This window comes from Natator depressus, chromosome 9, assembly GCF_965152275.1.
Source record: "Natator depressus isolate rNatDep1 chromosome 9, rNatDep2.hap1, whole genome shotgun sequence".
In the NCBI taxonomy this organism is placed as follows: Eukaryota; Metazoa; Chordata; order Testudines; family Cheloniidae; genus Natator; species Natator depressus.
In genome coordinates, this window is record NC_134242.1 from 44810692 (window position 1) to 44823789 (window position 13098).

The 13098-nt window shown below is 45.8% G+C and overlaps 1 protein-coding gene across 2 annotated transcripts in view; it reads left to right on the forward strand.

Annotated features, from left to right (window-relative positions):
• ARHGEF4 (Rho guanine nucleotide exchange factor 4) overlaps positions 1 to 13098 on the forward strand; it is a 326464-nt gene extending 313366 nt beyond the window's left edge. For both annotated transcript variants that reach the window (XM_074964006.1, XM_074964007.1), the window contains 8 exons: positions 40 to 234; positions 1382 to 1561; positions 2354 to 2586; positions 4491 to 4620; positions 6665 to 6796; positions 8492 to 8735; positions 9541 to 9618; positions 12799 to 13098. In XM_074964006.1, coding sequence (XP_074820107.1) covers positions 40 to 234; positions 1382 to 1561; positions 2354 to 2586; positions 4491 to 4620; positions 6665 to 6796; positions 8492 to 8735; positions 9541 to 9618; positions 12799 to 12956 — 1350 coding nt within the window. In that variant the 3' untranslated portion in view covers positions 12957 to 13098. The remainder of the gene's footprint in view (positions 1 to 39; positions 235 to 1381; positions 1562 to 2353; positions 2587 to 4490; positions 4621 to 6664; positions 6797 to 8491; positions 8736 to 9540; positions 9619 to 12798) is intronic.

The window sequence follows — 13098 nt, forward strand, 5'->3', positions numbered from 1 at the left end:
GACTGTTACCCAATGGAAACCCATGTGTGTTTGACACAGCTCCGAGTGAACCAAGATGAACCCATGGAAGACTACCCTATGAAGGCAGAGGACGGCAAAGAGGAGGATGCCAGCACCGCCGCCCGGCGTTATGGGGTGGGGCAGACAAGCAAGGACCAAATGAGGACCAATGTTATCAACGAGATCATAAGCACAGAGAGAGACTACATCAAACACCTGAAGGACATCTGTGAGGTAACCAGGCTGTGAAAGGAGAGAATGAGGGGCATATAAAATGGGTGTGACCCAAATGCATGAACTGAACCCACTTCAGAAGGGAGAGATCCCCAACCCCCACCCTACTAAGCTGTCTTGTGCTCTTCTTCTCTCTCTAGCTGCAAATTACTTTTCTTCCCTTAAGAAAAGAACCCTCAGTTAGCAGAGTTGTCTCTCTGTCATATACCTTCTGCCTACCCCCTGTGTAATCACCGTGCATGTTCAGGAAATGGAGAATACTGATTCATTCCAGGAATATCCCAAATGCTCCTTTATTTGGAGCACACAGAGGAGTCCTGATTAAATGTAATTAACTAAATTTCCCAAGCCAAGAAGACTAGAATACTAGCACCACTATATTCTTTATTAATAAATGGTGAGAGGTGGCATGATCAGAAATACCCACCTTCGTGCAAATCATATACTCACAGACCCAAACCGTGGGGACTGTTTGGCCTATTAGAGCATTCACTTCTGAACATGCTGAATATTCTGACATCTCCTTTCACAAGAGACATGCCATGTGATGCACTGAATAAGTGATAATTGATGATAACAGCTTTGCATGGACATAGCACCTTTCCTCCCCAAACACTTCGCAAAATACATACCTAAAACACCACTGATCTGCAGTCTCCTCCAGGATGGAGGAAGGAAGCCAACTGAGGAGAATCAGAGCACCCAACAGGGAAAACAGAGACAGTTTTATCTAAGGACTCTAGCATATTCAAGCTCAGATCCTCAGCTTGTGTAAAACAGCATAAATCCATCAATGGAGCTATGTCGATTTATACCAGCTGAGGATCTGGCCCTTTGGGTTTAACCAGAGTATCTGGTACCCATACAGTCAGCTAGTTATTTACCGGAGAAGATTCTATAGGGCAGGTCGTACCTTTGAGCATTGGTTACGATATCATCCAAGGCATGTTTCTGATTATGGTTTGATTTCCAGGTTTTCCCCTTTTTAGGCATGGTACCTTCAGAAATAGTAATAAAAGCACAGCAGACTCATACTAGAAAAGCATAGGGTTTTGCTCTAAAACCCACTTTCATTGACTCCAGTGGTCTGTGGACCAGGCCCTTGAGCAAGTACCCAACACCCCTTGAAAATCTGACTTCCTCCCAGGGTTACATTAAGCAGTGCCGCAAGAGGGCTGACATGTTTACAGAAGAACAGCTGAAGACAATCTTTGGGAACATTGAAGACATTTACAAATGCCAGAAAAAATTTGTAAAAGCGCTGGAGAAGAAATTCAACAAAGACCATCCACACTTGAGTGAGGTCGGCTCCTGCTTCCTGGAATATGTGAGTTGATTTACAGTGTCTACGTGGGAGAAGGCTAGCGGGCCAGATGTTAGCTGGGGTGGACCAGAAGAGAAGTCTGATGTTTCTCTGATGGAATTTTTAAGCTTTAGGTTTTTTAGAATTAAATTTATAGCCCTTCTGGTTGCCAAGAAGACCTTCCCAAAAATGTGACTCACTAAAAAGCTGCCTTGCTGGGTGCAATACCTCTCCATTGGGGGTGAAAACTCTGTAGCCTAATGTTGCCATTTGCAGGCCAATATTTTAAGTGTTTCACTGCTGATCATTTCATCAGAAACATCCATCTGGGTAGGGGATAGAGTGGCCTGTGAGGTACATGGGATGTTGGACGCATCCTAGCCTGTCTGGTAAGTAGCAATTACCATAATTTTTAATTGGCCTCGGCCAGGCAAACATATAGGACATGTATCAGATGGGCCTCTTCTCCCTAAGAAGAGACTGTGGGTTGGCATAATGGAAGTGGCCTGGGGGGCACTTGTAAATCCATCATTGAGTGTATAGGCCTACCAGGGAGAGAAGTATATCAGCACACCTGGCAGTACCCACTACCAAAAGGCACCACTGCCAAGGTGAGGTGAGGTGTGGAAGAGACTAGTGGTTGCCTACCAGGATAGGAGGGTGGAGTCCCTTTATTGTGAAGCAGTGTAGGTACTGTAGTTGTTTTGGGCAGAGGGGCCTGCAGTGGCTGAGATCTGCACTGTGCAGCATTTTCAGGCCCAGACTCTGATATGAGAGAGATGACTACTCGGGGTTGCCTTTTCATTCCCATCACAGCAAACAGAGTTCCAGATTTACTCCGAGTACTGCAACAACCACCCCAACGCCTGCGTGGAGCTGTCCCGACTCACCAAAGTCAACAAGTATGTCTACTTCTTTGAAGCATGCCGCCTGCTTCAGAAGATGATCGACATCTCTCTGGATGGGTTTCTGCTGACCCCAGTGCAGAAAATCTGCAAGTATCCACTGCAGCTGGCTGAACTGCTCAAATATACCAACCCCCAGCACAGGTAGGTGCAACATGTTGGGGAACGGCTTAGACGCACATGGGAATGGGCAATTTGAGAACAGTTGTCTCAGAGTTACAGAAAAAGGATACTCGTGGTAGCTGTATGTTATATTCACAATTGTTTAGCGTGCCCTCTTACCAGATATATCCTTTTCTATTAGGCAAACACTGAGCTTTCTCTACCTGTGTAGTAGGTACCACCCTACTGTTTGTTTAATATCGCGTTCACATCCTTATTTGAGCCCCAAGAGTGATATTAGCACAGCCAATAGGCCTCAAGGGTCAATTTTTGCTTCCTTTGCTGGCTGTGCAGGAGCACAGCACAAAATGCTGTAGGTCCTACCAAAACAGAGGCTGTTTTTATGGGAATCTGAACAAAGCCTGAGTTAGAAGTATCATGTCTGAAAGGATGGGTTCTTTGGCCAGAATTAGCCAGGCTGTCTGAACAGCTGGGCTGTGGCTGATACTGCAGGGTATGAGGAGAGTAGTGGACTTGGCCTGCTGCTGTCCTATGGCCCAGTGGATTCATAGTGAGCACAGACACTCACCTTCAGGTATCTAGCCTGCCCTCCCTGCCTGCAGGAACTGTGTACCGTTATGGAGATCTTCTCCATAGCATCAGGGGGCATGCACAGTTCATATATTAGGTCTGGGCTGCTTCAGCGCCCTCGCATAGTCAGCCTCCAGCTTTGAAACCCGTTCCTGGGACACACTGCATGGGCACGTTTGTTCCATGTTTTCGATTTTATGGAGTCAGGGTAATAAGCTTAAAAAATACCCAGCTACCTGTTTAGGGCCAGATCCTCAGTTGGTGGGAATCACTGCACTTAAAATGTCTTCAGTGGGGCTATGCAAATTGCTAAGGATGTGGCCCTTTGGCTCTAGAGAACTTTCCCTAGGGCATCATAACAATTTTAAGGCACGGCAAACTTGGGGCCTGTGTTTTTAAACAGAATCTCTTTACAGTTTTGACAGAATCTATTCAAATTCTCATAGTGCAACCATCGATCAACTGTTTTTTTAAGGAATCACAGTAAGAGGAACATATTTGTGCCTAATAAAATGTGTCCCTTAATAATCCACCTGGTATAACTAGAGTTACACAAATAAACCTGAAAATCTGTGGAGGAAAGTGATCATAGTGACACACTGTGAATTGAGCTGGACTTTCAAGTTCCTAATGATCACACTGATGTTTCTCAGAATTACTTTATGTGTGTGTCTTATTAAATTTTTAAACACTGTGTTGTGAAACTAAGTATATCTGGAAGGGATTACTCAGAGTACATGGCGCAGTGGGTGCTCTGAGATTTTAGAAATGGTGTGTGAGGCAAGATACTCCAGCCCTCTTCTTCCAGGGGCTAGTTTGAACACTAAGTCCCAGAGGAAGTGAGTGAGATGGTGGTAGCAGATGGTGTGTGGGTTGGTTGGGGGAGATTCTGTCCTATCACAAATAGATAATGCCTCCTGTTTGAAAGGGACCCAAGCATTTCTAAATGGTCTTGCCCCATGCCTGACAATTAAAACTTTCAAATTTAACGGCATGAAAACATTGTGACTTTAACAATTTCACTTAAAGAATAGTTTGCACCTGCTGGGTCAGATTTTCAGATACTCGGCGCTCACCATTCGGGCCTGGCTTTCCAAAGAACTCAGCTCCTTTCAAAATCTGACCTATTTTCATGCCTAAATGGGAGATGAGTTCTTCTGAAAACGTGGTCCACAGGGCTCTTTGTGTGACATTCTCCAAATGCTTTAGAAATACAACACAAGTGAGTGACAGAACCAGAAATGGAACCCAGATTTCCAGCTCTGTGCTCCAGTTCACTAGACTCTAGAGTTGCAGCACTTTTGGATTCCCGTCTGCTCATGTAGGCATGTCTAATGAAATCTGTTTCACCCTAGGGATTTTAAAGATGTTGAAGCTGCCTTAAATGCCATGAAGAATGTTGCTCGACTGATCAATGAGAGAAAGAGGAGGCTGGAGAACATAGACAAAATTGCCCAGTGGCAGAGTTCCATAGAGGACTGGGAGGTGAGGGGACTCAACTGCCCCACAGAGTGAATGGGGCCCCCAAGTGATTATTTTATATGGCTCACTAGCCCAATCACATTCTGTCACACTCATGCTTGTTGATTCACCTTCTCCTGATAGGGATGGAGGAACTCTGAAAGGCCTGAGCTAGCCTGATACCCTTCTACAGCTTTGTACAGCTCTCTGGGTGCTGTCTACCATCCGTCCTTGCTCTTTGCAGAAGGAAATTGGCACAGCTGCTTACTGAAATTCCAATAAATCATTTACTGTTTGAACAATTTTCAACCATTACTGAGGCAGGCAGAGTTGGCATCTAGTATTCTAAGTGATATCTATGAGAGGGTTACCAGGCCCTGACAGATAAAATGGCATCTGAATTTTCCTATAGTATTTGTACATGCTCAGAAAAGCTCTTTTTAAAACCAGCTTTATTTATTTCTTTATTTTTCAGATAAACAAAACTGCCTGTTTTCTAGAGCTGAACAAATGTATTTTGATTAAATTATTCTTTCCCCCCCCCCCATCAGCTGGTGTAAACTAACGTAGCTCCTCTGAGGGCAGAGGATTTGGCTCAGAATATCTACTGTGAGCAGCTGATGCAGATCTGGCAAATGGGGCTGAATTCATAACAAAATTTCCTTTTCTGCATATGCCCAGCCAAATTGGTGCTGAATGGATGGGAGAGGGACAGCATCCCTCACCCTGATGGGAGGCAGGGACTGTGCTCCAGTGTTGTGATGGAATGAGATCATGCCGTGGTAACGGGCCTACAGATTTACCCTAATTGAGAGCTCAATTGTAAAATAGTGTGTTTACGTTCATAAGATGTCACAATAACCTAGAACAACAAATATTGATGGGAAAAGGTGTAACAGGAAAACAGTCTGAATCAGTCCAAATAAAAAGGCCTCCTGATATAACTCAAGGAGTGTGTTTAGAGAGGTGTGCAACCAGAAATCAGTGAACCAAAATTGGTGTGTCAGAAACTAGGCCTAACTGGTGGACAAAATAATGAGGGGATGTACTATCCACCCATAACTCCCTTTCGGAGGTCCTTAAAGAAAGAGATGTTGCGGGGAAATTGGCTACCGGAGCAAGCTTTACCATCATGGCTGCTACTCCCCACCATCTCCTGGGACCCTGAGCCTTCATCATCCTGATCCTGGAGATGCCCTGACAGGCCAGGGAGAGTGATCGAGGGGATGTCACCACCACTGCCAGCTCCAGCTGAATCCCAAACACCACCTGAGATGAGACAGGATTGGACTTTAACAGCAGCAGCAGAAGCTCCAGCTCATCTCCACTAACTTCTCTCTTCCTCAGAAGGACAGTTATGACCATCCTTGATGCCATCTAAGAGATGTCAGACAAGGGGGCTTTTCCTTCTAAAAACTCTCTCCAGCTAAAGGGAAAGAGAACAAGAAATCTTGTTAAAATGAAAGCCTTACTTAATGCTTTATATTTCAACCGCTTTAACTGTTTTTCCTTCTTCTCTATGTCTTTAATAAAAGGCTAAGGATTTTTAATGGTGTGTTTGCAATAGTACTAAGCAGGCAGAGGTCTCTGCATACCAAACCCTGAACCTTGTTTAATGCTGTTGAGTGTTGGACAGTGACTGGGTTATGTTAACACCTTTGGCCCATTTATTCCATCTAAGTTCATACAACAGCCCCCTCTCCTTTTTCACTCCATCCACATTCACAGAGAAGGCCTGCATCCAGGACGCACCAATTTTGGTTCACTGATTTTTGGTTGCACATTTCTCTTGTTTACCAAGCATAATCTTAACACACTTCTTGAGTTATATCCAGAGGCCTTTTTGTTTGGAGTGATTCAATCTGTTTCCTCTTTGCACCTTTTCCCATCAACATTTGTTGTTCTAGGTCATTGTGACATCTTATGAACTTTCACCTAAGATCCAGGACGGTAGGTCAGGACCACACTATTTAACCAATCAAGCCCAGGCGCTCAAGTCGGGTTGAATTCTTGTGATTTTTGGTACAAACTGACATGCTCTTTGTGGTGCTGCTGCTGCCGCCGCCAGGGTGAAGATGTCCTAGTCAGAAGCTCAGAACTCATCTATTCTGGGGAATTAACCAGAATCTCCCAGCCTCAAGCGAAGAGCCAACAGAGAATGTTCTTTCTCTTTGATCACCAGCTGGTCTGCTGTAAGAAGGTAACTTGAGGAGCCTGTCTCTACCTCTGTTGATTGATATGTCCACTGAAGTCAAATCCCATCTCAGTTCAGTTTTACTTTTTACTTTCCCCTCCCCAGAATATTTTTAGAGAGAGTCAGTATGTAGGTTGGTAGGCTAAAGCTAGACATGTTGGTCTATCAGTCAGGGGGCTGGGGTGGTTTATGTGCATACACAGCAATTTTTTCCTACCATGCTGGTCTACTGTGCACTTGATTGCAGATGATAAATGGAAGTAGCAGGCTCTTGGCAGGCAGGTCTCTTGCAGTGAGAGAGGACATGGGCATTGGCTTTTGTAGGATCAGTATGAGGCTTAAAATCAAATGCGTCAACATTGCCATCATTATTTTCGCTCTCCTCTAACATGGTTGTCATCAGCAGGAATTTAGGGTCAGATTACTGAAATGGTACTCAGAAGACAAATATGGCTGTGGCTGTGTACCTAACTTCCAGCTCAATCAGTTTGGATATGCTGCTCTCATAGGGAAAGTGTGGTGTGTTACTAACCCAAGGAGATGGCCTATTTAAATAACAGGAGGGATCACAGGACTTAAAACTGTCTGTCTTCCCTTTAGGGGCCAGAGCCAAAGCCCACTGAAGTCAATGAGAGTCTTCCATTGACTTTGGCTCAGGCTCTAAGTGAGGATGGAACAAGACATTTCACTTGGGGTCCTGCCTTTTGGCACTTTCCCCTGGATGGGCTGTATTGAAAGATCAGTTTTGTATTTTGTTCAGGGGCAGCACAATGTGCCCTCCCCATATGTTGTTCTTTATTGAAAGCTCTTTCGGAGTTGGAGCTAATTCACAGGCCTGATTTTCAGGGTTGCTGAGCTCTCCCAGCTCCAGGTGATGTCAAAGAGCTCAGCACCACTGAAAGCCAGGCCCCCACATCAGTAGGCCAAGTATCACTTGGCTTGTTTTCATTGGGAATGCTGGCTGGTCACAGCTACACGTGTAAGTGCAAAGACTCAGCTGTGGTTGTGGCCTAGTGCGGAGGAACTTTCTACAGCACGTCAAGTGACCACACCAAAGCTTTTCACTGAGCACATGACACCCTTCACTTTACCCACGATTCCTTACTCCAAGTGACTTAAACTAATGAGGGCCTTGCCTCGGACACTAGAGCTGGCTGTATTTTTCACCAGTGACATTAGCAGGAAAATCCAATCCTGCATTGTGTGGCTTCTTGAGATAGATTGTGGAGGCCAAATCCTGCTCCATTACACTGTCTGAAATCTGGAGGAACAACGTCGACTAGTTGTCTGGCTTCGTAAGTAACCAGAGTCACCCTGTCAGGGCAATGACAGGAATCTGAGCTTGCCTTTCAGACATTGTGGGAAAGTGACAGTGAATTACAGAAGCACTCTAGTGCAGTTGATAGTAGTGCAGTACATATTATCACACTGCTGTAAGTATAGTCCTGCCCAGACACATGCTCCATCAGCTACAGGAACCATTCCTGGGCCCCACCTGCTTGTTATACGACTGCAGCCAGCATCAGAAAGCGAGTTCCAAAAAGCCACAGTCAGGGCGAAGAGGCCTAGGTGTCATTGCTTTTTCCCATAAGGCAGTAGTAATCATCAGCAAGGTAATGGGTCGTCTGTTGTGGCTAGGAAGAGAAAGGAAGTGTGTGCATGGAAATTGGATATAGTTGCAATGAAAATAATCTCTTCCAGGATCTCCTGCGCCGGGACATCCTCTATTATAAGAGTCGGATCAACATGGATGACATGGAAATCGTGGACGTGGAGGATGGGAAGGATAAGGACTTCAATATCAGTGTTAAAAATGCATTCAAGCTGCTCTGCAGGGACCCTGAAGAAGTCCACTTATTCTGTGCGAAAAAGCCTGAACAGAAACAGCGCTGGCTCAAGGCATTCGAGAATGAAAGGAAACAGGTTCAGCTTGACCAGGAAACTGGTATGGAAAGGCTGTCTGTCTAGCAGGGCCCTCCATCACACTGAACACAAATATGTGAAAATGCAATACATGCCCCTCCGGCCCATGGCTGGGCTGCAGATGTATATATTTTGCATGATGTTTTTTTTCCCCTCTGCTCATCACACAAAGAATAGAGCAGAGAGCAAGCCGTGAAATGAGGTCTTAGGGAGCTGCTAAAATCTTTTGCTTAGCCTGCTTAAACCATTAAATAGAAAGGTATGCTAGTTTTCAATTATTCTTCCCATTGGCAGGGTTGGAGACAGACTCGTCAATAGCCCAGCACAAGATTGATCCAGGATTCTATACATGACCACATGTTCTCTAGGGGGCAAATTCAGCTCACCATTTTTATACTGGTCTAATGTGACTAGGGCCACACAAGCAGGGCCAGCCCAGTGTGCCAAGAGTGCAGGCCATATGGTAAGCTGCCACTGACCATGCTAACCAAGGAGGCAGGGAGAACTGAGTGGGGGCGTAGCTGCCACAAAGTGAGGCACATGTTGCGTCTTGCAAAAAATTGGCAGAGCACCCTGTGCAGCATACACTCTCCCTCAGCGCCGGGGCCAATTCTGGCTGAATTCTACCCAGAACGTGTCCCGGTGCTCCTGCGGCAGTGTAGACCCCAATATGGAGCTGTGCCTGAAGAGCACAATCAAATCCATAGCGATGTGTTCATCCTCACACTTCCCTCTTCTGATCTGTGCGTGAGCCCTGCTGTTTGTTGGAGGATCTAGGTGGAGCCCTAAGTGGTACAGCTGCTAACAGGTTCGGTTTTGTCTTTAAGGTTTTTCAATCACAGAGGTGCAGAAGAAGCAGGCGATGCTGAATGCCAACAAACAGCACCACACCGGAAAGCCTAAGGGTGAGTGTGGCCCTTTCTTTTTCTCCTAAGCACATGGGTACGTCTAAAAGTACTGACTTCAAATAAGCTTGGCCTGATCAATGCATTAATTGCCCCCTCCCCCAGCTCGTTCATCTTTGGGAGCTTGGTAAGTGTTACTCTTCTCCTACCACTGTGTGGGGGGTAGGTTTTAAGATCTTTATTCCAGTGGCACAGGGGTCACTTGGTATGGTGGAGAAAAAAACTGGGCAGGGAAATGAATGAGAAGCAATTGCCCCTGTTTTAGCAATAGCCATTCTAATTTTCTGTCACTCTGGGTTTATGGAGCCTAGGAACAAACTTGATCAAAATGAAGAGTAAAAAATACAAGCTGTAAATCGGATCAGCACATACAGTTCGGAAAACAAATATTTTAGTGAAGTCACGTTTAAATAAAAATCCAGATTCACCGATAAACATGCCCCCCTATTAAGCAATCTGAGCTTGTCAATAAACAGGTGAGCAATGTTTCAGCGTAACTTCCCAGTGATGGTATTTTTGTTTATAACAATATTTACAGTTAGTTATTCCACGGGTTAAGGTAGAATTTCAGTATTAAATAAAGAACACAGCGTTAATTCCAATCCCAGTAGGAGTCCATAGCTAAACACAATGCTAAGGAATCTCACATTGACTGTAGACCTTGAAAATAAATCAGACCCTAGTGCCATCCAGTCAATAACCCCTCTTAGCTGGATGGGAGACATGACTTGTCACAAACTTTGATCCAGCTCCCTACTCATACTGTTAAGAGGGAAGTGACTAAGGATTTCCACTGGTTGGTCTTGTTCCACTGGGGTTGAACGGGAATGCTAAAGATGGGGGTGACTAACACCTCACTAACTGCCTACTACCACATTGAGAGCTATTGTCTCCTAGGTGAACTAGGAAATGCAGTGTTATGGGCATGTAATATTTTTGCTAGATCAGGCCCTTCATCACTGACTGATGAGAAAGAAAATACAGAGAAAGAGTCATGACAAGGAAATAGGATCCTGGTGAAATTAATTGAACTATCCCCGAGCTGTGGAAATTACTCAGCACTGTATTTTTCTATTGCTTCCCATTATATGGAAATTTTCCCTGAACAAGCTGATTTTACTGCATGTGATTAGTGTCAATCAAGTGACGATAACAATGCTCTGGGACAGGCCAGCTGGTAGGCTCAGAGTGGTGGGAAATTGCAGGACAGTCCCCAGCAGCTCTCACCAGGTTGAAGACTTGGCAGCCTTCGCTAGGCCAGTGAGATTCAGCAACCCAATATTTCCTGGCTACAAGGGCCATTCTGTGTGTCTAATCATTGGTTCATTTTCCAAAACCCATAGTACAGTTCAAGGTAGCTAAATACAATTGGCAGCTTCTGCTTATGAAACTGTTGGATGGCATCTGGCTGGAGACTGGAATCCCCCTCTCAACCCTAGAAGCCAGGTCTCCAAGCAATTTGAATGGGGCAGCTTGCAGGAATAATGACGAGGAGTTTTAGGGGAACTCTTGGGGAAGTGAAAAGGGGTGTTTAGGTTGAGGTCTTTGGGGCAGGGACATTCTCTCTGTATGTTTGTGTGGTATTTGGCACAGTGTTGGTGCTACCACAATAGAACAGTTAATTAAACACCCGCCCTTTGCTGTACATGGGGATAGGCTAGATGCAGATGATGTGTTCTTCAGTAGTGTTTGTAGGTGCCAAGGACAGAAAGCAGCAGCCTAACAAGGGAGGTTTAGCAGTAGCCGAAGGGAGAATGAGCTCTATGAGTTGCAGGGAAGTTTCCCCTCCTTATGCCTGTCCTGTCCTTCATCATGGATGCTACCTCCAGGCGAAGATTCACATAACCGCCCTGGGAAACCAGACTTTGTGGCTGCACTCCCTCTCCTGTAGCTTGCCAAGGAATTCAGTCTCTTACCTTTCTATGGTTCCTCCAAAGGCGACTGTTTAACCCTGGGTACTGGGAGGGGAATTAAACACAGGCTGGTAGTTTATTGCACAACCCTGCAAAAATCCGAGAAGGACAGTTCGGCTGTAACCCAGACTTGGAGCCAGATATTGCCAAGTATCATGGGAGTTTGGAAATAGGAGCTGGATCCAGTTGGCGTAGGCTGCCCAGTCTCTCTCTAGTGCAGCGAACCAAGGCCCGATCTACACCGAAAACTTAGGTCAACCTAGCGAGGTCGCTCAGGGATGTGTAAAATTCACCTGAAAGAAGTAGTTAAGCTGATCTGAGCCCCAGTGTAGACAGCACTAGGTTGAGGAGGAATTCTTTTGTCAACCTAGCTACCGCCTCTTGGATTAACTACAGTGATGGAAAAACCGCTGCCATTGTTATAGTGTGACACTACGGCTGCAGTGCCGTAGCTGTGCCATTATAGTGTTTGTAGTCTAGACAAGCCCCTAACTCCAAACACTACTGAACCCCGAGGGCTTTCAAATCCAGATCTATATCTAAATGCTGTGGACTGGGCCCACTGTTCACTAAGACTTTGCAACGTTTAAACATTTACAAATACTTGCATATTTACAACCTGCCACACAGCCCTGGCTAATGTGCACAGGTACGGGTCAGTTAACCAGTCTCCCAAGCATTCAGAATTGGGTGCTGTTTAAGTTTGTCAGCAGTAGAGTACTGTAATGGCATGTCTACACTGCAAAGAAAAATTCGTGGCAGGCCCGTACCAGTTGACTCGGGCTTGGGCTTTGGGGCTGTTTCATTGCAGTGTAGACTTCCAGGCTCGGGCTGGAGCCCAGGTTCTAGGACCCTGTGAGGTGGGAGGGTCCCAGAGCTCGGGTTGTATCTCGGAAGTCTACACTGCAAATGAAACAGCCCTGAGAGCCCAAGTCGGCTGGTACAGCTTGCTGAGGGTTTTCCTTTGCAGTGTAGACATGCCTTAAGTGTCAGGCTTTGTCCTCGCATTGCTGAGCATGGCTGCAGGCAACATTCTGAGGGCATGTGAGCAGCTCTGAATTCCAATCAACATTTGGGGCACTCCCAGACTATTGGCTTAATCCCTGAACTGCCTTTGAGGTTAAATAACTCAAAACAGAGTCATCTGTAACTGGCTATTACTTATTATGGCTAACTCTGCCTCCGCTTTGAGAATGACTGTGTGGGAATCAGCCACGGGACTGTACCAGTCTAACGTTTGCTCTTCCCTGTCTCGTTGTCTTAACAGCTGTCACCAGGCCCTACTATGACTTTCTGATGCGCCAGAAGCACCCTACCCTGCCTACCAATCTCCCCCAGCAGCAAGTCTTCATGCTGGCAGAGCCCAAGCGCAAGCCCTCGAACTTCTGGCAGAACATCAGCAGGCTGACGCCCTTTCGGAAGTGAGGGGCAGCCCCCTATTTGTGCCTGAATCCCTTCTGAGAAAGCACTTTAGCCATCAGTTCCAGCTGACGGACCCCCAGCTCTTCCACCCCTCTGTCTGCAAAGGATGGCGCATGCTCCTTCCTTCCCTATTTATTCTGCAGAC